The sequence below is a fragment of the Calonectris borealis genome, chromosome 1 (assembly GCF_964195595.1).
Source record: "Calonectris borealis chromosome 1, bCalBor7.hap1.2, whole genome shotgun sequence".
Taxonomy (NCBI): Eukaryota; Metazoa; Chordata; class Aves; order Procellariiformes; family Procellariidae; genus Calonectris; species Calonectris borealis.
In genome coordinates, this window is record NC_134312.1 from 81,309,925 (window position 1) to 81,334,474 (window position 24,550).

A 24,550-nucleotide genomic window follows, 5' to 3' on the forward strand; every position below is an offset into this window, starting at 1 on the left:
TTGTTATTTTCACAGGTCACAAAGATGTGAATTTATTTTCTCGCATTGTTTAAGGGTTTAGGGTCCCACTTTTTCTGAAAGAGTACCAAACTCAAGAAATAAATGAGGACCTTGTACTCTGCCTGTAAAGAAAAAAGCAGCTGAGGTGTTTTTGTTTTGGTTAGGTTTTTTTAAACAAAAATTTCTTTAAGAGACTGGACAGGAATAAAGGTTCCATTTTTCCTTCCGATCGGTACCATGCTAGGGTTTCAGCTACACTTGTCCAATGTCAATACAGAACTGTGTGTTTGATTTTTTCTTTTATTAATGTGTTAGTGGGTGATCTGCTTTGACAAGTACTACAGATCTGTAAAGTTTTATATATCATCATAATCACTTCTTTGGATTAGCAGAACTTCAGGTGCGTTTATTCATAAATTCACTTCTCCAAGGGTATTTTTTTTCCTTTTAAATCATTGAACTTATTTATGTTTGTGACATTTAAGACTTAAGTGTTACATTTTGGAGATAGTATTTCCAGATTCTTGACTAAAACTCTGAACACCCACAGGAAAAAATTCTCTCAAACACCTCTGTCAGTAAGGTTAGCAAATGTTGAGAAAGTGTATTTGGATATCAGCTCTGCCCTAGCTAGATATCCAGGCAATGCGACCATAATAAATGAAGACCACACAGACTAGGAGCATTAAAAGTCATCCTGTTGTACAGGATGAAAGTAAGCTTTATACTAGAGCACTTTGGTATGCATCAATGCTTCACAGCCATCGTGACATAAAATTTCCTACAGTACTGGGGGAAAAAAAAAAAGAAAAGTAACTTTTAATATTAAATTAATCTTTTGGACTAAGTATCTCCCATTCTTTGCCCCAGAACAACAGTTTTCTAAATAGCAAATGCAACAATGTCTGTGTGGAAATCCATAACTATTTCTCAATATCTGGAGAACAAATCTACACTCATAAAGAGCAGGTTAAAGAACCACCCTTACAAGTCTGATGTAAAGATTCATAGCACACTATTAGCCTTTCACAGTATGGTATGATATGCAAGATTTAAAGGCTAATGATAAAAGTTTATTATTATGTTCATAAAGCTAAGTCAGCTTTTCATCAAGAGATTCCATGAAGCTCCAAAAAGAAGCCTTCAGCTAGAAATTTTTAAAAGTTTGCACTAAAACATTTAAGTTTTTCCTGCTTAATGAACTTTTATACAGAATAACTGTTTAAAAGCTTTAACAGACATATAGCAACTTACAGCCAAGTTTACCTCTGTGACTACACCCTTGAAAAAGTAACTTTTCTTGTGTATTGTCATAACATAGTATTTTTACTTATAGAATGGATTAGAAAACCCCTTATTCGTGAAGAGAAAATAGAATGATTTAAATAATTGACTTGTTCTATCAAGGCTTTTCCACTAGTATTTGTTTTTCCACAGTACAACCAAGCTAGGAACACATCTTCTGTGAAGATAGTGGACAGTATTTGCAATATGAAAGACAGCCCACATAACTGCATTCAATAAATTATATTAAGGATAACATCAAAGAGTACGATGGCTAATTTCCAAAAAAATACTGATGCTGATACCCTGTTAGCCACTGACCTGAAGCAAAGAATAGTGTTCCCATTTTAAAAGTAGAAAGAAACACATGATGGACTTTTAAAGTATTTTTTCTCTTGCAACAGCAACTGTTCGTTTAAACATGAAGTCCATGAAAAGAATATACTAAAGTAAACAAAATGCTGGGGCTCTTTAAAGACCTAGTACCTGACGATGTATGAAAACAACTGATCCTAACAGTCGCCAGGTGCCACCCTGTCGATCCACATGCAGCATGCGAAGTATCTGGAGAAACCGGATCCCCCTGTAAGAAAAATAGGACATTAAATAAAACTAACGATTGAGAACAATACTGCTCTATCTATACATAGTTGACTATGTTCACTAACATACTGCCATATCAGAGAACTGTGATAGCATTGCCCCTGGCTAGGGTTGCATCTTAGAATTGAGGCATCTCAGTAGACAGCATGTTTAGATCACATTTCATTATATTCAAATATATTCACAAATATTGACTAGGACAACAATTAGTTAAAAGAAAAACAAAAAAAAAAAGTCTAAAATATATGCTTTCAAACTCAGAGGATACTTGCATATTTTACCTGATTATGATTCTCAAATGCTTCCTTTCCAAGCAAAACCAGTGCTTCAAGCTTTGCTAACATAAATATGAGCAAACTTTTTTCTCTATTTGCCAAAAAGAGAATGTGACTCAAACATGGTATTACTGAAGTCCTTTTTGTGTAACTTATAGAAATCATCTCATTGGAAATAGATACAGTCTTATGTGATTTTAGGACAATAACTGAATCATAAACTCCAAATACTTTCAACTAAAGAAAATAATGATCCATAAGGTTCTTCAGCAGAATTTTATTAAATGGAAATATTTCATTCCAGCCACCCTTTCGACAATGAACTTTGTTTGCCTACACTTATCTTACTATCTTATCACTGAAACAAAACAGTGAAGAGCAGGAAAGGATGAATGTTGAATTCATCTATCTGAAAATTTTTCACTAAAAGTATTTTTAGCTCTTTTTAGCTATCCTTAAAATTTTGTTGTTGTTTTTGTTTTTGTTTTTAAATTCAATCTTCTTATTTCAGTTTGTGGCTGCATTTTTCTGGGTTACACCAACAGGCAGGAAACTCAGCATGGTGCCATCCTTCAGTCACTGGTGTTATTCAGACTAGGAAGGCATACTGTCTTCTGAAAAACCCAACTTTTCCTTTATTCAGAAAGCAGGTGTTCTGAGCTTTTACAGTTGTCAGTCAAATGATCAAATGCTTGTCATTTTTTTGGAAAGCACACAGTAATCCTGAGTATCAAATCACGTATCAGTGACTGTGTATATGAGCACCATGTTTTGTTATTTCTTTGATATGCCATTGGAATAATATTTTTAATTAGCAGGAAACTTTAAAATATCCACTTAAAACCTGTTAATTGAAACATGAGTCTAAGAAGAATTACAAGACTACCAAATACGTGAGCACCAATAGACTTAGGTAATGTAATAGCTCATTCGTTGCTTATGTCAGGAGGGGAGAGATCTACATATAGCTCCCCTGTAAAATTATTAGACACACCTCTCGATGCCTTGACCTAATGGCAGCTCTTGATTTTCCTGTCTCTGTTGTATCTGAGTTGATTACAGCTATGTTACTGCCAAGTGCTGACATGCATGTTATAGGCTGGCAGTTTTACAAATAAAGATTTAAAAAACAAGATAGTGAACAAGAAACTCCAGATAGACAGCCTCTGAACATGCATAACCATTTCCTCTGAAAAGAGAAAAGAAATTGGTTGGAAAGAAGACCATTTTTATCAATTTGGTGAACTGAAAACAGTAAGATCAGAAGGCGATAGGACTCTGCTGTGAACTCTGCAGTGTTACTAGGTTTCAGTCTCACTGGTTGCTGCAGGGATCAAAATGTCAACCCGTCATACCTGGTGGGTCTGGAGCTTGCAACTTCATTCTACAAGAAAATAACCTAATATGCATGCACCCATGCTTTCTGGGATTGCTGGGATTTAAGGGAAGTCCAAAGAGGACCATAGCAGTATACCTTAAAAGCAACAAAAGCAAAGGCAAGGATATGAGATTCATTCCTTCTTAATTCAAAAACAGCCACTCACATCCCAGTTCTGAGGAAACCTGATGGGACTAAGAGTTGCCTGACCCAGATGGTTTTTCAATGGGGCGATAACAACACTGCAGAGACGTGAGTTAAGCTTCTCTGACAGAAAGCATTCCGAGTTTTAGGACAGTGACTGTATAATTTAACACCGGGAAAGGCTGCACTGAGCCCAAAGCCACCTGGGTTCACATATAAACACACAGCGGGCCTTTTCATTAAAGTCCTTCCTACACTTCTAGTTAAATTAAACAAAATCTTTGGAATTTTCACATTCACCCTCCTCTTCTCCTATATGAGCTGATAAACACATTCATGTTGCCTGTGTGAGTCTTTATTATCACGTAAGGATTAATGTTCTATGGTAATAGTTACCTTAATAATACTTTATACATGTAGTCCCCTCCAATGTTTGTCTACACAGATAGACAGTTTAGACAGTACTGTACATTCTCACTTCCCAGTGATTAGACTGCGTTGGAAATCAGAGGCTTGTAACAGAACACGCAGCAGATATTGCAATTTAAGTTAGAAGGAGTGGGAAGTACACCTACTCTGCTTATCATTCCTTTCTTCTGTTTACCCACTTTACTTCCCAAAGCAAGCTTGCAGTACTTGATGCAAGCTGAACAAACACTGTAGACATCAAATGTTTCCGGTTCATGTATGGTATGAGTTACTTGTGCCAAACAAATCCACCAAAGCATAATTACACTTTAAACAAAGTAATTACTCGTACTCAAAAAGTACCGAGTTAAGCGCTGTCTGGATTACTTCTTAAATAAACCGATGTTCTATAATACTCTCTGTCTCAGAAAGAGAGCTGTTTGATGTTTTATATAGGACATAATGTTTCTTTAGTTTTTTCCTCTTGGCTTCAGCATTCCCACCATTCTTCATATGCCTTGTTTCTGCACTCTTGCTTCCCAACCAGTGACCAAGCACAATAACACACAGTTTTCCACTGTCCAGTGTTTCAATATAATAACTTTTCCTATATTAGGAAAATTACATACACATTTAATTCAGAAACTGGGAAATTAGATATACATCTAATATAGCTCTGCAGTCGTGAAGAGCTACAGTCACTAGAAGAACATACCTTATTGCAGAGGTGGCGAACACTTGGCCATTAGATCCTATGCTCAGAACAACAATTGAGGCTACTACCACAATTAGATCTGTTAAAAAAAAAAAGGCAAGAATGTATTAAATGTTAGCTCTCAGCACTGAAACACACAACAAATACAGATTGAGGAAAGCACTCTAAAAAAAGAAATGAAGTTACCTGAAATTGGTGGGCAGTAAGTTAATGTAATAGTTTCACATCAAAAAACCAATGACTACAGTTTCTTCCATGATAAATTTAATAATGGAAATTTTAAAGATCCTGACAGATCAGGCAGCTTGCCACAAAAACAACAAAGGCAAAGGCATATGTATACCCTAGAAATGAATCCACATTTTGGCTCAAGGCTCTTGATTTAAGAGGGAAAGTAAGAGTTTGCTTCAGTCAGTAATGACATGCATAAAGTCAAGTATCATACACATATACACACACATACACTTAGTTTAAAAATTGTATCAAAGCTATAAAGCCAAGCTTTCAAAGTTTAGGGAACTGTCAGAACAAAGGTTGCCTAAAAAGAATCAGAGTTGTTGGTTTCCATTGTGATACAGTCTTTAATTGTATGAAAAAATAATTGTTTCCAGAGTTCCATTTTTTTTCCACAACTCCACAGTTTACACAGTTCCAGCATTATACAATGCAAATGATGGATTGTGTTCACAGTGCCAGCATCCCTTATTTCTCTTATCCTAGTTCAGTGAACAGGTCTATTGCTTTTAATTATTGAACCCTACTCTAACATTATTCTGAGAAGACTTTTTTCTAATTTCCTCATGGGCATTTCTGTGGTAATCCTCTTTAGAGCATCTAAATGCTTCACTTCCAAATTCTAACCAGAAAATGAAGGATAGTATTATAAATGGGTAGCAAATGTAGACAGAATGAAGAAAAGTTTTGGTAAATGTTACTTGCCAGTTTTAAACAGGCAGTACTTTATTCTTCAGAGCACTTAACGTTATATAGCACTTCAAAAAAAACCAGTGCCTGCTGACTTCACTTGCAGCTGTGAGAGCTCAGAACCTCTGTAACCTGACTTCAAAGTCTTCATTCGGACATCCAGAAAATGAGGCACACTTGTGAAAACTGATTTAAATGACTGCCACAGAGTTTCCGTGTGATGCCTAGGCAAGATGCAGGACAGAATCCAACTTCAGAGGTAACAACAGTTGCCATCAACAAGGGTAACTTTTTTCCTCTCCTTTAAACATTCTCCTGCCTCATTCACAGCCATTTAGTTGCTGGAACAAATATTGCAGCAGTTCTACAACCAACAGTCTCCTTCACTCTCTGACTTAGATTAATTTCCAGTATCAGTCTGATTTTTGCTGTAAAAGCAGGATTCCTCCCCAAGAGATAGCACTCAATCAGTTTAAAGACTGTACTATAATAATTGTACATTTATGAAAATGAAAATAAATATAGGGAGGGATAAGTTAAGGCTACAGAAAGAGCTTCCATTTTGGGATAATCTTAACTTTTGAGTACCTGACCTTCCAAATTTTTTATGCCGTTCCTTTATCATGTATGTGTGTGAACATACATTTGTAAACACTCAGAATTTAGGGAGGGTTTTCTTCCCATCACATCATAATACAGATATTTGTCCTTAAGCAAATGATGCACCCTATGTCCTTACTAAATTATCAGACATATACATATGCATCCGATGACCAGCACTGAAGGAGGAAGAGACTGACACTTAGGAAATGAGTTTCAATCAGGTAGTGACAGTAACATAGATTTTTCATTTGTACTTTCCACTTTTCTGAAAGTGTGTTCTACATGGTAGAGATATTTCATTTTTTTCCCCCCAAACCTGTTCTTCTGTCTCTGCTGCTTCTCTGTTCCTAGTTTTCCTGCCAGTTTCCAACCGTTAGGCTTCTCATACTAATCCCAGTTCATTGGTTCAAACAGTCCTATTTTACACTCTCCGTCTTCAGCAAATCCTTCTGCCCTTACACTGCCACCTTTCAACCCCACGTATTTTCAGCCCCTACTTTTTTTCCTTCAGCCTCCTGCTTGCTTGTCAGTCTCTTTATACGTCCTTCTCCCAGACCCTTACATCAGCATCCATCCTCCTGTCATTTCACTGAGTCTGTATGTCTCAGTCCATTCCTCCTACCCCACCACTTCACCTCAGCATTCAAGCCTGGTATTTTCCCTTTCCATGTGCCCTGGGCGGTTTTGGGAAGAGCACTATAAAAACAAAATCAACAGATTTTCCACTTCCAGCCCCAGCACTGCTGCTCAGAGAAACCTGAAATTTGAATTGTGCAGGCTCACTGCAGATTGAATCTTTGAAGAATATAAGAGCATTCTCTAGCAAGGGCATTTTAAGCATAAACAAACTACCAATTTTTCAGAGGCTTGTTAGTCAATCAGCTTGAAGTTGATTTTCAATGACAATCAAAAAGCTATTATTTTCTCATGAAGTTTCAAGTATCTGCTTCAAAGTGTGGAAGTGCTAGTGCTTCTCCATAAGAAACAGCCAGAATTGACTTTTTCAGGAACAGCTTAAACATTTTGCATGAAATGTCTCCACAAGACTCAAATTTAAGCAGACACTTGGCATAGAAAATATCAGGATAAAAAGCCAACATTTGTTTAAATAACTTTTTCAACTCTAACAAGCATTAGTATTTAGATTAACATTACATTAGTATTTATGTTAGTTTTTAAAAAAGAAAGTGTCAGGAAGCCTTGGTAATTTTAAAAATTGAATTCCAGTAATTTATAAACAGCAATAAGTGGATATCCTTCTCAAATATTCTACCTACTTACATGTTTGCAAACATGTCTGTACATACACGAGCCATAGAGAGACAAAAATGACATCGCGTCTTCTATATAATATGTGCACTGCATATGTAGACGACAGACCTACATAAATCACATTCCCTAAAATTTAGCATGTGTAGTACACAGCTTTGAAAACCTCATCCACTGCTAGTCCACTGACCCTGTGGCTTACTCTTATGTTCTGAATCCTTGAGAAATTTCAAACAGCTGCCATTTTTATCTAAAAAATCAGCTTGACAGTGAAACATTACTTAGTTATGCATAAACTTCAGCACAGCACAAAGCAACACCTATAATACAGCTTACCTGAGTATTGCTTTTTTGAGCAAATTGCTGACTTGTTTCTAATGTTCTCACAAGTTTACTTTCTAGTATGCTTTTTGATTAAAAGCAATTAATCCTTTTTAAATTTAAAACAGTAAAAATATTTGCATTTGTAATTTAATTTTTAGTTGCCATAGTATTTTATAGAATGTAAATAGCCCTCAGCTTGCAGGTGTGTTCTTAGCAGTCTGGAGATAATATGATGTCCATAAGGACTTAAATTAAACAGATTATATGCACATACTTGAATTTGATTTACATCACATTCTTTTTTGCTGAACTTCTGTGTTCTATGGACACTTCATAAATTAGGTTTATACAAAGTAACTTCTTTTTTAAACAAAAAGAGCTTTACATACCAGGTGCTGGTGCTTTTTCAGAGCTGTATACATAACCAATTATAGGTGCTCATAAATAAAGTTCTATTGTCCTTTACTTAAAGACAATATGAGATGGACACACATATGTGGACTCAGGTCTTTATACCAGTAACTTATGTCCCCCTTATGTCTTTCAAACTGCATGTTGTCAAAACAGCAGAAACAAAAGTTAATTCATAAATTGATTCTTTGTGACATTTTCTGCAACAACAACAAAAGGATAAAAGATGTTGTGAAAGCACATTCTCTTGATTTTGCCTGTGCTTGGTACCTGCCTTTCCTAAAACCCTAATTAGGCTGGGATTTTCAGAAGCATTTAGCTCCTAACCTATCCTTACTGAAATAGTAAGTAATAGAAGTGTTAAATCAATATTTAGGAAAGGTGTCACTATTACTGCTGCTGCCATAGTACGTGAGCACCGCACACTTTTAGACATGCTCATTCTGTGAAGTAGGGAATACAGAAGCACGGAGAGACAAAGTGATTTTTCTAGGGATTGTTAGTATGCTGGGAATTAATTAAATCTATGTCTCCTGACAGGTTCTTTAATTATAGAATTGTCCTTTCTCACTTAAAGGTAAACACCTATAATCTGTCTGCAAAGAGGAGAAAAATTAGGCTAACTTTAGAAAATCTACCTAAAAAATAAAAAATTTTTATTTACAAGGTAGAGAAGATTCATTTTAGATAAAATTTTAAAAGACCATTCAAGAAATAGTGTGTCCTATCTTAACATTTTCCTTCCCCAGTTATAGAAGTTGCATGTTAACATACTATTTTATGCAGCATGGAATGCAATATTAAACAAGTTTATAAAAGAAAGTAATAACTAGGCTTGACTACTAAATCTCTTTCTGGTAATAAGCACCAAAATAATTTTTGTTTACAATAAAAGAGGGGAAAAAAGGAAAGAGAATGGGAGAAATTAAAGAAGTTCAAAATTGCTACCCAAGATGAACTTTCTAGGAATTAATCCAAATTTTAGTGTGGACAAAAACCCATGAAAGACATCTCTCTGATATCAAAGACATTTCAATGATATTTTCTGATTTTAAAACAAAGATCTTTGTATTAATGCAAAAGTAAAATGAATACCTTACTTTACATTCTGTTCTAACCCTTTAATTTCTTTTTCCAGTGTTTGTATTTTATTCTTGTTGATTTGAAAATGATAAGATGAATCAGTATGATTCTATCATTCACAGCAAATGTATTTCCCAAGTTTAGCTATTTGGATTAGTGTAGACACAGTTCCATCTGCATTTGATATGTAGAAACAAATCTTGACTTTAAATGTATTGTATTCTTAGGGGAATTTTAAATGTAAAACCAGTACTGATACCTTTGAACGCACAACCAGCTGTAGTGATTCTTAGCTTTTCTTAATAAAAAACATCGTATCTCCTCCAAGGGCTATACAAACATTAATGTTTACTGTGATAGATGCACAATACCAGTATAGAGGACCACTATCAAGTTGAAATCACAGTTTAACGGGACTGCCACATTTTCTCCTGCACCTCTAATATACCTGCCTAAGAAGTGTTTCTTAATTGAAAGAGAAGTCAGGAACATGATTAGGAGGAAAAAAGTTACCTATAGGCTTCATGGTTAGATCATGAAACTATATCAGCTCTAGAAGCAGCTGAAGAATTTGTTTGTATGTAATGAAACACTTCTTTCTCAATAACCCAAAACTGAGTACAGTATCTCATCACATTATTTACTACCCACATCTAGATGTATAATAGAATATGTTGTTTCCTGAGTTTTTGCACCAAGTTCCATAAAGTCACAGATGGTTAAGGAAACATCAGCTTATTCTCTCCCCTTTTCACCTCTCTCACTTTGCTCTATTTAAAACTCAATGAGTTGATGTTTGAGTAACATAAAATTCGCAGCTCTACTGGAGTCTCTATAAAATCACAGGCTTAAAACAGAAACACTGATTTTATGGTCTACTACAATTTTGTCCTAACATCACCTTTTATTAATCCCTCACTGTTCCACAGGTTCTATTAGTCACCTCTCCCCCTAAACTCTCTCCTACTCCAGAGATGCTACCCACAACAGTCCCTCAAACCATCTAAAACTGCTTAACTTTAGTACTACGCAGGGGAATTTTTCCTGAGTTATACTTTGCATATTTCCATGTTTTTTCCCAATTTATACTCACCTTTGTGTTTACTTTCTACAGCAGACCTAAAGAAGGATTTTGTGTTCAAAATCTTGTCAATTTTCTCCAATTACACAAGCAGATTTAGTAAAAATTTCTTCACTTTACAATTTTTCCTTTCTTAATCTGATGTCTGCTTGTTTCTCACAGCCATACTTTAAATGTTTGGTTCTAGCAATCCAAAAGAAGAAATAATTGCATAGGTTCACAAAGCAGGTAAATGCTTGAGTGATAGACATAGCTCAGAACTGCAATATGGTCCCTGCAGTAGCTGACATCTTTACTTTAAAACGAATGATAATAGCAAAGTCAAGGAAAAAAAAAAAGAGTTTAAATCTTACCGATAATTGATATTGGCTTTCTGGCAAACCGTATTCTTCCCTGGAAGCCAACATACTTACTCCTGCAGCCTGCAGACCACAATCGGACCACATATTCAGCACCAAAAAACACAACCAAAACTATTTCCTATCAGAATTAAAAGGACAAAATATCAGTTTTTTTCATTAAAAGACAGACTACAGTTTACACATCTAATTTATTCCTATGACTAATACAAATAAGCTTGTTGAGATGAAAGATACAATGCAAAGGATTGTGCCTAATCTGTTCACTTTTTGTATGCATATGCCAGCCAGTATGTAAAAGGGAGATATAATTTGGTCCTGAATGTGTTTTGCATGAATAAAAGGATGGTTTAAGCTCCATTCCATCAGTATATCATAGGGAAAACCACAATATTCTTCTTCTTTTGTTTCTTTCCAGAAGTTAAAATTTTTAAAAATAAGGAATGGAGGGAGGCTACAAGCATATCATTCCTAAAACTAAGAAGTATATGAAACATTTCTAGATCACGAAACAGAATTTATAAACATAAAAGCAGAAAGTGTAATGTCAGCTTTTGTATATTCAAAATAGATTCATAGAATATTTCAAGTTGGAAGGGACCCATAAGGATCATCAAGTCCAACTCCCTGCTCCTTGCAGGACTACCTCAAACTAAACCGTATGATTAAGAGCATCACCCAGACACTCCTTGAACTTTGTCAGGCTTGGTGCTCGCTGGGGAGCCCATTCCAGTGACCGACCACCCTCCCAGTGAAGAACCTTTTCCTAATGTCCAATCTGAACTTCCCCTGATGCAGCTTCATTCCATTTCCTTGTGTCCTATCGCTGGTCAACAGAGAGAGGAGATCAGCACCTCTCCCTCCACTACTCCTCTTGAGGAAGTTGTAGACTGCGATGAGGTCACCCCTCAGCCTTCTCTTCTCCAAGCTGAACAAACCAAATGACCCCAGCCACTCCTCGTAAGTCTTGCCCTAAAAGCCTTTCACCATCTTGGTCGCCGCCCTCTGGACACAATCTAATAGTATGGTGTCCTTATATTGAGGCGTCCTAAACTGCTTGAGGTGGGGCCACACCAGTGCAGTGCAGAGTGGGACAATCACCTCCCTCGACCGGCTAGCTATGCTGTGCTTGATTCACCCCAGGACACAGTTGGCCCTTCTGGATGCCAAGGCACACTGTTGACTCATATTCAACTTGCCATCAACTGAAACCCCCAGATCTCTTTCTGCGGGGCTGCTCTCCGGCCTCATCCCCCAGTTTGTATGTATAACCAGGATTGCCCCATCCCAGGTGGAGAATCCAGCACTTGCTCTTGTTAAATTTCATATGGTTGGTGATTGCCCAGCTCTCTAGTCTATCCAGATCTCTCTGTAAGGCCTCTCTACCCTCGAGGGAGTCCACAGCTCCTCCTAGTTTAATATCATTGACAAACTTACTTAATGTAGATTCAATCCTGCATCCAGATCATTTAGAGAAACATTAAAGAGCACTGGCCCTAATATTGAGCCCTGGGGAACCACACTGATGACTGACCACCAGCCTGATGTAACCCCATTTATTACAACCCTTTGAGCCCGATCCATCAGACAATTGCTTTGCTAAAATCCAAAACCACCACATCTACTGACTTCCCTTGGTCAACTATGGGTGACCTTGTCATAAAAGGAAATTAAGTTGGTTAAGTAGGACTTTCCCCTTCTGAACCTGTGCTGGCTATGACCAATGACTGCGTTGTCTCTCAAGTGTTTTTCAGTAACTCCCAGAATAACCTTCTCCATAATTTTACCAGGCACTGAAGTGAGACTGATAGGCCTGCAGTCACCATGGTCTTCCTTCTTACTCTTCTTGAAAATTGGGACAACATTGGCCAGCTTCCAGTCGACTGGAACCTCTCCAGACTCCCAGGCCTGCCATTATCAGGGTCTTCCTTCTTACCCTTCTTGAAAATTGGGACATTTGCCAGCTTCCAGTCGACTGGAACCTCTCCAGACTCCCAAGACCATTGAAAAATAATGGAAAGAGGTTCCGTGATGACATTGGCCAGCTCTTTCAGTACCTTGGGATGAATCCCATCAGGCCCCATAGATTTATGCGCATCCAGCTGGAGCAGCAAGTCTCAAACAAGTTCAGGGTCAGCTGGGAGTTTATCATGCCCCCAGTCACGGTCTTTCAACACAGGGCCCCGGGGTTCCCAGGGCCCATCATCAGTGTTGAAGACAGAGGCGAAGAAGGCATTAAATGTCTCTGTCTATGTCCATGTTTGTGAGGTGACCGACCTCGTCAAGCCCAATGCTCTCTCTGATTCTCCTTTTGCTATTAACATATTTTAAAAAGCCCTTTTTGTTGTCCTTCACAGTGCTGGCCAGCTTGAACTCTAATTGAGCTTTGGCTGCACGAATTGTCTCCCTACCATGGTGAACAGTACCTCTGTAGTCCTCCCATGTGGCCTGTCCTTGCTTCCAATATCCGTACACTTTCCTTTTCCACCTAAGTTCTAGAAGAAGATCCCTGCTCAGCCAAGCAGGCCTTCTGCCCCGCTTGCTTGACTTCTGACACTTTGGAATTGCCTGCTCCTGTGCTCTTAGGAGATGGCTCTTAAAAAGTGACCAGCATTCATGGACCTCAATACCTTTAAAAGCAGATTCCCAGAGGACCTTACGAACTAGCTCCTTCAGCAGCCTGAAGTCTGCTCTCCCCATATCCAGGATTGAAGTTTTGCTAGCAGTTTTTCTCCTATCACCAACTTCTGAAATTCAACTACTTTGTGGTCACTGTGACCAAGACAGCCACCAATCACCACTTCACCCACAAGTCCCTCTCTGTTTACAAACAACAATTCTAGGAGGGCACCTTTCCTCGTCAGCTACCTGCACCAAGAAGTTATTTTCAACATGCTTCAGTAATTTCCTGGACCTGTTTGTGTCCGCTGTATGATATTCCCAGTTAATGTCTGGAAAGTTAAAATCACCCATAAGGACAAGAGCAGCTGATCTAGAGATATTCCTTAATTCCTTGTAGAATAATTCATCGGTGTCGTTGTCCTGGCTGGATGGTCAACAGTAGTCTCCCACAACAACATCCGCTTTATTTGCTTTCCCCTTCATCCTTACCCAGAAGCTCTCAACCGTGTCATCGTCAACTATAGGCGCCATACAGTCCGACCCCTCCCTTATATAGTGCCACCCTCCCACCTCGCCTGCCCTGCCTATCCCTCCTGAGGATCCTATAACTGTCCATCATGGCACCCCAGTCACAGGACTCATCCCATGAGGTTTCGCTTATGCCAATGATGTCATAGCTCTGGGACTGGGCCAAAGCTTCTAGCTCCTCCTGTTTATTCCTCATGCTGCGCGCATTAGTGTAGAGACATTTCAAATGTGCTCCAGTGTACTCAGCACATCGTGGAGCAGACTGAAGGACCTCGCTAGCACACTGTCCCTCAAAAATCGCATGCCACTCACTCTCAAGCTTATCTCCAGCAGTCTGTTTTTATCCTTTTCCCCCTTCAAATCTAATTTAAAACTCTTTCGATGAGCCCTGCTAACTCCTGTGCAAAGATCCTTTTCCCGTCTGAGACAGATGTGCTCCATCTGTCGCCAGCAGGCTTGGTGTCGTGTAGACAGACCCATGATCAAAAAACCCAAAATTCTGCCAGTGACACCAGGCTCGGAGCCAGGTATTGATCTGCTGGGTCTTCCTGTTTCTTCCCTCATCATTCTCTGCAACTGCAAGGATAAAGGAGAACACTACTTGTGCTCCCGATCTCTTAACCAGTCATCCCAAGGCCCTGAAGTCTCTCCTGATTGCCCGTGGACTTTTTGTTGCAACTTCATCGCTGCCTACATGAAAAGTCAATAATGGATAATAATCTGAGGGTCATGCCAGGGTAGGAAGTTTTCTCTTCACACCTTTAACCCGGGCCGCAGGAAGACAGCAGACTTCCCTAAGAAGTGGGTCCGGTCTGCACATTGGGCCCAGCCTGCAGCCTGGCGCCTGGGCGGCAGCATGTTCCCGTCGGAGCTCTGTCTGGGAAGCTGCGTCAGTCGTGGCAGGTGCAGAGTTTAGAGAGGACACGGTCTTCTGCCATTGCTCCCCAGTTGAGCCGGCCGAGCTACAGCGTCCTTCCCACGCACAAACTGCCGCGCCATGCCCTGTTTGCCCGCCCTGGTCACTCGCGCTCCCTAGGGGTTTCTGTTGTGGGGGGAGGCTCGGCACCACCCAGGTCTCGTCAGCTCCTGTGGCGCGAGCTGAGGGCTCTGGCAGGGCTCTCGGCTCCCCCTGAGGTTCCCCCGGTTCGGGACCCCCCCCCATGCACCACACTAGAGAGCTCTGCTGCCGATTGTGTCGGTAATGGAGCTGCTCGCCTCGGCCACTGAGGCGACCAGTATATATACAGCATAAAAAATAAATGAATGATCCATATTTTAATATTGCTTCCCTCTATAGCACTATATTGTAAAGCACTCGTGCATAACCAAGAATCGGTATACTTTGAGATACTTCTAAAGAAAGCAGATTAGTAAAGATCACAACATGGACAGATTTGTTGAGATCTTCCTTCCTTCCTTCCTTGTTTTCCCCTGCCATTGCAATATGCTAGCACAACCAAAATACAGCTTCTAGGCTCTCTTCCAACCCAAACTGTATCCAGTAACTCAGAGTCACCAAACACCTACTACATAAATTACAACTTTGGAAAATATTTGTATTTTAACTTAAACATGCTTGCAATCTACACCTGGGGAATTCTAAAACGTCCAAAGACTGAACACACTTAAATCACAATTTTCACTGAATAACAATGCCAACATGTCTTTAAAACTGACATTCTGAATGTTTGAAAAGAGACCAAAATATTTTAAAGCTGAAAAACAGATAAGAAAAACTCTACACTAATATGCAAAACTTCACGTCAATTTTGATTTTTAACAAAGTTAGGTTAACATTTCTGTATTCATTTCTACCTCCTTGTTTTGCCTGGAATGAGAACCAAGAAAATATGCACAATCTTCCTCTGTTTTCATGGCACTTTCAGCCTGACTAAAACCAAGGATTAGTAGAAAGTTAAGAAAGTTTACAGCACAGTTTCAAGGCAGAAGCACAAGAAAATACACAGCAAATTAGCTCCACAAGTTTGATTTTTTAAATTAATGTATTATCTAGAGCTTCTACAGGTAATACTTTTAAGTTTGTGCTCTGTCTGAAATCTAAATGCAAACATTTATTCAAGCATAACAGTCAAAGCACAATTTAAGAACAATCTTCAAAGGAAAACAATTCTTCCATTTCAGGAATCTTGCAAAATGCTCTCTCACTTATTAAATTGTTTACATTTTTAGCAGGTTCCTGGTATCATCACTCAGTAGCATTTATTTTCAAGTCTCTTATTAAGGATCTCTTATTTCCACCAAAGGAAGCAGAACACTGTCTATATGGACCTAATAGACCTGCTGAAGGAAGAGCACTGAAGCTTTGCAGTAGACTGTCAAGTCATGAGCGCTTCTTTCTGTAATTAGGCAGAAAGCTAGTACCAAAGCTGAAAAAGCATTTCTGAAGCAAACAGTTCCACGTCCTTATCTGCAGACTAAAATGGCTGAGCCCCACTGAGCTCCACCTCAGAAATACATGTGTTCACAGTCTTACAGGAAGAAACACAATTAGAAAGCATAGCTTATGTGATTTTGTTGACAATGTTGGTAACTTACCCTTTGACAAGGGAAGATATCCATAGCAATTCAAATGAAAACAAACGTGCCATCCAACTGCATCAAAAGCATGCTTCTGACACTCAGTGGCAGTTTATTCAATGTCAGTCCTAACAGACAACACTGATGGCAGTGGAAGAATCATTTCTACAGAAACTGCATATTAGAATCACTGGGTCAGTTAGGTAAAAAATTGTGTAGAAAGGAGACAAGCAGATAGGTGCTGAGGAAGCAAAAACTTCTTAGACTTAGGTTATTCCTTGATGATCCTCTGAGGGTACTTTTAAAAGCTGAAATTAAAACTATATCTGGCCTGAGGGTATTTTATTCTCAAGGCAAATTCCAGAACCTATGATTTTATTTCAGCTACCAACAAGAACCCATCCTGGTTATGTTTGGGAAACCATGATGTCAATAAGGTTGCACAGCCTATGGAAAGGAAAAATAAATTGTTGACAGGAAGGAGGAAGAAGGAGGAACCTACGTCTTTAATAAATTTAAAATTAATTACTGATGTCAGTTCATTTTGTCCTGGACAGGTGTCCACATTACCAAAACCACAGCAATTAGCACATTTGTTGGCAGCCTCAGACAGGCCAAATACCAAAAGAGCATGGAAACTGGACAAACATTACAGCTCTATAGGTGGTCCCTCCAAAAATAAAAAGAAAAGAAGGAAGATTTGAAATTTTCAGTGTTGTTGTGTATACTTCTAATGAAAGATAGAAGACATCCATTTCCAGGGCTGTCAAGACTGATCAAGCCTCACCTCACTAAATTCACCTTTAAAAAAGCCCTAACCTGCCTCCTTTTCCTCCTATACACATAAACACTTTTCAGAACCTTAAATTTATTGCCTCACATTTACCTTCTGTTAAAGAAAAAAAAAAAAACAGCAATTTTCTGGAAAGTCAGTAAAAATACTTGTTCTCACCAAAATGGCAACAAAAGATGGTGAGGAGTTGTTGTGGACAAAACATGAACCAGAAAAAATCTGCAAAAAAAACCCTGCAAATTAAATAGTATGCCAGATATGCTCCTAATGATTGACATTCATCTGTATGTCAGTCTGAGATCTTTCACAGCTTTCTGAAATTTTCCAGAACCCTTGCTTTCAAAATGAGATTATACTCACAAGGATCCCGCAAAACTTTTTTATTTAGGCTTCCAGCAGTATTTTTCCCCTTCTCCTGCAAGTGGTGAAGGAAGAAATACATGATGGAGGATTCTCAGCAGATTCATAAACCTGGAAAGCCATTTGGCATCAAGAGAAAGCCAGGGATGAACTCCTCTAATGAAATCAAAACCAAAAATAACAAGTAGGAACAAACCATTACCTGAAAAAAATAAGAGCCACATCAGGCTTGATCAAAATAGATATAATAAATACCCTTGGCCACTCAGCTTTGAGTGTCAGCCTTCCACTTTTCTCAGCAACCCTTCTCTGAACTCCTATGAGGAAAGAAAGGGAAAGCAACGCTGCACATCCTTTGAACAGAACAGCTGCCGTAAACTGCCAGGACCCATTGCCATGCCCCACTGAAGGATCACGAGGCAGGTGTGGAAAAACACTGAGCATCACGCTTTGTCTGGGGCACTGAACCTGCTCCAGAGGCACAGCCAGAGGCACACCGTATTGACAAATGGACCAGTGGAGAGGGTCTTTAGGCAGCGCTGCAACTCCAATTATCTGCCAGGAAGCGGAGCACAGAGTAAGGAAACAACAGTACGGACCAGATTCTTCATGCTCAGATGTTAGTCTCTTCCTGTTTTGTTAGTGGTAAAGGATACTCTTGGCAATTCAAATTGCCACAGTAATACTAGGGAAAGCATTTAACAGTAGCTGCCTATCCACCGTAAAGAACTGACATATAATATAATCACAGATTTTAAACTGGGCTTGTACTACCTAATATCTCTGCTAAAGTCAGTGGCAGCGTTCCATTATTCTGTGCTTGTCCCTGTTGTCTGGGAAAAAAAATACCAAAACACACACCTATAATATCCTTTGCCCAGTCAGATGGAAGCCCTTAAACTCATTTAATCTTTGTACTTTTTTTCTTTTTCTTAAGTCTAGCCACTACATAAGTCTTTCTTTTTCCCCCACAAAAATAAATCATGAAATAATATGTAACCATGTTTATGCTATTCTTAGTATAACTCCATTTTATTAATTTTATTAAAAATATGAAAAAATAAGCTTAAAGGGAAATATGTATGCAAATAACTTCCATCCGTATCTAATTCAATCAGTCAAATAAGAAACTCTTGTGGAAAAGCCATCAACTTTTACCCAAGAATGTAATTGATGACCAAATAAAAAAATGCTCACATTAACACAGAAAATCAACATTTTATACAGGAGCATGTGTAAATGAAATATATAGCCTGGAATTTACAATATGTTCCAGTACGGTTATGGATAACTGCACGGGGGAAGCAGGAGAAGGGAAGGAGTTCGGCTGGAGTGATTAAAGTGCACACATGAAAAAGACGAGTATTTTCTCAGCTGCAGCTGTGTTTTAGGTGGAGAGCACACACAAGGCTCTCTTCACTTTTTTTATTGGAATATTTAGGTGCTCGGGTAAAAGGAGGAAGTGGGATGGCTAAATGAATAGTGTGTGCTCACGAAGATTCAATCAAGGAATGGCAGCTCAAAACAATGAAGCCTCAGAAGCAGGCATAAAGGTTTAATAGTCCAAATGTTTGCACACGTGTACTTATGTCCAAAATTTAATCTGATAACCTGTCTTCAAGGTTTTCCAGTCCTTAGAGTTGAAAATGTCAATTTAGTGACCTGTTTAGCTTAATAGTTACTCAAATGCTATGAAAACCTACTGATACTGAAAATACTTATTTCCTACCATCATGCTTACTCTTATAAAGATGACAGACACCATTATGTGAAAATATAATATCCAATATATGGAAGACAAGATGCCAAACACTGCTAAGTGTCCTATAGTATCATCGGCTTATTCAGACTTACGTCTCTTAGATGAAACCAATGCACTTAATGTTTAAAAGTCTGTTGTTTGGATACAAATGGATTTGTTTAACATTTCTTAAAAAAATGTTTCCATGCACGCCTGATAAATATGCTGAATTTACTGACTTCATACCGGGAGTATCTTTACCTTTCAGTTTACCAACATTTGCTATTTCCTCTACAGAATGAAGTTGTACGCTAATGAGGGAAGCACATGGTGCTCTAGTCACATTACCTGTGACAACTACCATTCAAGTGAGTTGGGTGAGTTGGAGAGGAATATTTACTTTTTGATTCTATTTAGGCAGGTAACAATTTTTCTACAAAGAAAATTAACTACAGTCCCAACTATTTTTGAGCAGGAGTTTTTTATAGAATTGCTTAATTCAGAAAGATACAGCTAAGGCAAGCACAATCAAATAGTGAATCAAGATGATTCAAGAAGTTAATGCCTGAAGTTCTTCATTTCTCTGTAGATCCACCAGTACCCCACAGGAGCCTTCCAGTTCCCCAACAGCATATCTTGAAGCCTGACCTGAAGGGACCACTTCTGGTAGGAGGGGAAGGGTTTAGCTTTGCTCCTGGAGTGGAATTTATCCAATGTGAATATCCACTTTGGAATTGTAAATAATCATATCCATGTTTCTTAACCTTTTGATTTGGGATGGTCTCAAAATTTTGCGGAGAGGAATTGGAAAAATCCTGCATGTACCTCTCCACCTTCCTCTCACTCCCAAGTAAGAAATGTTTCTCTAGTCTCTTGGGCCACATTCTGAAACCACTTTGCACAGAAAACTCTATAGAGCTAGAGTAAGAAGTGTGTAAAGTTTGACTAAGGGCATTGAGCTGGCCCTTTCTTAATTCGTCTCAGCCATACTTATTGCACAATGATTTTTATTTTAGATAGTTTAAAAGCACACAGCAATCATCCAACGCAACATGTTCTGTATTGCATTAGGGCAACCCACAAGGTAATATAACCCACAAGAATAATTGTATTATAATTCACATCGAGAAGCTTGATAGTTACATTTGACTCCAGAAAGACTATGGCAACTCAGCAAGATCACTTAGCAGACAACTTAAGCTTATGGAATGTATTGAAAGACTTGTGGACTCAAATTTTTTCCTAATACTTTTAAGGTATGAAACTGTTGTGGTTTAACCCGGCAGGCAGCTAAACACCACACAGCCATTTGCTCACTGCCCACCCCCAGTGGGATGGGGAGAGACTTGGAAAAAAAAAATGTAAGATTCATGGGTTGAGATAAAGACAGTTTAATAGGACAGAAAAGGAAGGGAAAATAATAATAATAATAATAATAATAATAGCAATAATAATAATAATAATAATGATAAAAGAATAATCAAGATAAGTGATGCACAATGCAATTGCTCATCACCTGCTGACCAATGCCCAGCCAGTTCCCGAGCAGCGGCCCCCCGGCCAGCTTTCCCCTAGTTGATATACTGAGCGTGACGTCATATGGTATGGAATATCCTTTTGGCCAGTTTGGATGACCTGTCCTGGCTGTGCCCCCTCCCAGCTTCTTGTGCATCTCCAGCCTTCTCAGTTGGTAGAGCATGAGTCCTTGACTTAGTGTAAGCACTACTTAGCAACAACTAAAACATTAGTGTGTTATCAACATTATTCTCATTCCAAATCCAAAACACAGCACTATACCAGCTACTAGGAAGAAAATTAACTCTATTCCAGCCAAAACTAGGACAGAAACAATATTCCATATCTATTTTAATAATGTTTTCTATTGTAATAATATAATATTCCTGATCTATTTTTTCATCTTCCCACATACCAACAAGAAGCTCAGAAAGAAACAGGGATTCTCCCTCTTGTTTTCTCTCTCACAGGTTTACAAGGAATAAAAGAATAGAGCAAAAGCTTTTGAGTCATGTGGTTATTTTTATTCAGATGTATTCTACACCAACGTAGTCTGACCCTTCCATAGTATGAAAGAAATAGTGTATTTTTCTACTGAAGCAGTTTGCCTGTCAGTGCCTTTAAGGGACTGGACACCTCATTAACACCTACTGTTACACAGGCAATATACACTACACAAATATCACAAAATGCCACTGAATATTATGGACCTACTCTGCATGCCATAATCTGTAAGAAATCCATTATCATTTGTAAGAAATGATCTGGTGAGGCCAGCAGGAGGAGTACCTGTGAACTTCATGTATTAGACTATCAACATATCACTTTACTAAACACACCTGGAGAAGGCCCTAAGTGCTAATGCCATGTGGCAAAGCACATATTTAGAGTTATAAATTGGCACAAAAGCAGGAAATGGATAAAAATTCCACCATTTTTATTTTCTAACAGTGATTGCTTTGACGGGATGGAGGAAATGCCCTCAAACCTATTAGAATACATACATTTCACCATAAATCATAGAGAAGACTAAATTAAGCTTATATATGATGCAGCCTTGTTTCTACTCTGCTAACAGATTAAAGATGACACAGCATTTTATTACATGACTACATAGCTTAAATAGGAGAAGGAACAAAAGCAGAGACAAAAATAACGGAACAGGAGAGCTTCTCCACTGTGGACAGGAAGAGTGTGTCCTCTTTTAAAAACATATACTTTGAAAATGATGTCATCAACTCACTACTTTCAAAAAAGAAAAGCCATCCTGAGGTCCAGTTCAGAAACAGAGCAGTTAAGTACACACGTGTTAGCCGGCTTAAGTAAGCCAACTATCACTTGGTACTCTGAAGTTTGGGTACACTGAGAAGCCTAGCTTATATATACAACAGGGGGATGTGTTCATGGCATATGATACAGAAGAAATCATTATATAAAGCCAAAACCGAGCAGTGACTTCAGGAAAGACACAGAGCAATGTGACCCATCTGCAGCCTAACTCTTTCATGAGATCCTCCCCTTAAGCCCTGACTCCTAAATACAGCCACAACATGAGCCTCTCCCCCAAAAAGCTTAAGCAGCAACTGATGTGGAAGTTCCTAATCTTACATCTTAGCCTTTTCTCCAACAGGATTTGCAAACAGAGGAATGTTAATAAAAGCTGCATGCTAAATGTACTCACTACATGAAGATTGCTAGCAACCAAGCAACGCGAGAGGGCAGTGAGGGCCTACAATAGAGACAACAAATAAGGACCCTGAAAACAGAGTCCTTAAGGGTATTGTGTATCCTCTAGTACTGTACCGCTATGAACTACAGGTGTTAATGTGTTTGGAAGATATACTGTTGCTTTTTCCAGCAAAGAAACACGTCAGAGGAAAGCGGATGCGTAAAGTCTGTCTCCCAAAGGAAGAGGTACACCAGGAGCTGAGCTCATCTAGAAAAACCACTGGAATCCAGGATCCAGCCCTGCTGAAACAGGGAAGGTGATCCCAGCAGAAACACTAAGACTATCCACCTTGTTTGAGGCTCTGCTGCAGAAAGCTTCTAGGACAGCACATGTCCTTTAAAGTCTTATCCCATAAGCCTGAGAAAACTACACTAGGAAACCACCCATCAGGAGAATATGACTAGAATCTAGTGACCCCTGGTGAAAGCAAAAGAAAAGACTCAGAAGTGCTTTACCTATTTTAATATGTAATAGTTTTGTAAGAAAGTCTTCCTTTTTTGCATGGAAAACAGACCACTCTCAGAGATACAACACTGAAATAACTTAAGCTTTTGGTCCAATCCAGTATATCAATTTCTACACCGTTTTGCCATTACCACTTAGCCTGAAAATGTTGCAGTGATTTCATATTTGGATTAAGTGCTCTGAATTGGAAAGCGCATTAAGATAAACAATATTTCCTATCCCTCTTTCATTCCAATTGCAATGACCACAACATTAAATACATCATGGCATACAAGTAGAAATTAAATTAACAAAGTTGAATCAATATGTTTTATAGCAAAACCACTCTATTTTCTCAAAGTCAAGAACACTCTTGGTATTCTTAAATTAAAAAAGTAATTAACATCAAGATATTAAAACAGTGAAAAATTTCCCCTTCACCTTACAACACTCTGTCATTATACAAATTGATGATTTATTGTGTTCTGTTACTCATAGTGTGTAAAAACATCATGTGTATGATAAAAATAATATTTTGTTCTTGTTTTTAGAACAGCACAATTAGTGAAATTACTCCCAGGAGGTAAGAAACTCTCTTTTTGCAAGGTCTTTTACAATAAAAATAAAAATCTGTCTTCTGTAAACTACCATGGTGACCTCTCCTGGTAGAAAAATATATGACCTCTAACCATGAAAACATTCAATCAGATTAATCCTCAAAGGAGGAATTACACCTGGCCCATTTTAGGGTTTATTTTTTAATGCCATATCCTTAAAGATCTAGATGCCATTTACAAATCAAAACTGACGCACAAACTACCAGATCATTAACAAAACATTACAGCCTTCTGATGTATAGGCAAAAGCCTATACAAGAGGCTTTGGAAACTTTTTAAAAATGATTTTTCAATAGAATCTTAGAGAAAGATAAAATTATAACTGTATATATTAGGGAATTAAAATTTGGGACAAAGAGGAAGGATAAAATGTTACCTAAAAGTGACACAATGAAGGAAGCCTGAAAAAATAGATGGACATAAGCATATGCAGGGTTTGCTGAAAACATAGTATTTTTTCCTTTTCTGGCATAAATTTTTTAAATAAAAACAATAATTTCCATAGGAACTTTAAGTAAAAATACTCCTAAACACTTTTTTTATTTTTAATCTCAGTCACTTAGCTACTGTGATCTTGGACTCAGACAAGTTCAAGGTTTGCCTATGGTCATGCAAAAAGTCTGTGCTAATACATCAGCAACTCTTTGAGAATAGCTCAAGACATTCTTTGCTTTGAACAACCACCCAACAATATTAACTAGTGAAAATACATACATTTATTGTATAATATGCACACACACCTGAAAGAAAGCTTTATACATCAGGAAGCAAACATGTCCATGTAAGTTTGATGACCTCCCAG

At 38.3% G+C, this 24,550-nt stretch overlaps 1 protein-coding gene across 1 annotated transcript in view; it reads right to left on the reverse strand.

The window, feature by feature from the left end:
* LOC142087860 (potassium voltage-gated channel subfamily KQT member 1-like) overlaps positions 1-24,550 on the reverse strand; it is a 511,647-nt gene that overhangs the window by 449,184 nt on the left and 37,913 nt on the right. The window contains exons 4-6 of the mRNA XM_075162580.1: positions 10,856-10,982; positions 4,808-4,886; positions 1,771-1,867 (exon numbers count right to left, since the gene is read on the reverse strand). Coding sequence (XP_075018681.1) covers positions 1,771-1,867; positions 4,808-4,886; positions 10,856-10,982 — 303 coding nt within the window. The remainder of the gene's footprint in view (positions 1-1,770; positions 1,868-4,807; positions 4,887-10,855; positions 10,983-24,550) is intronic.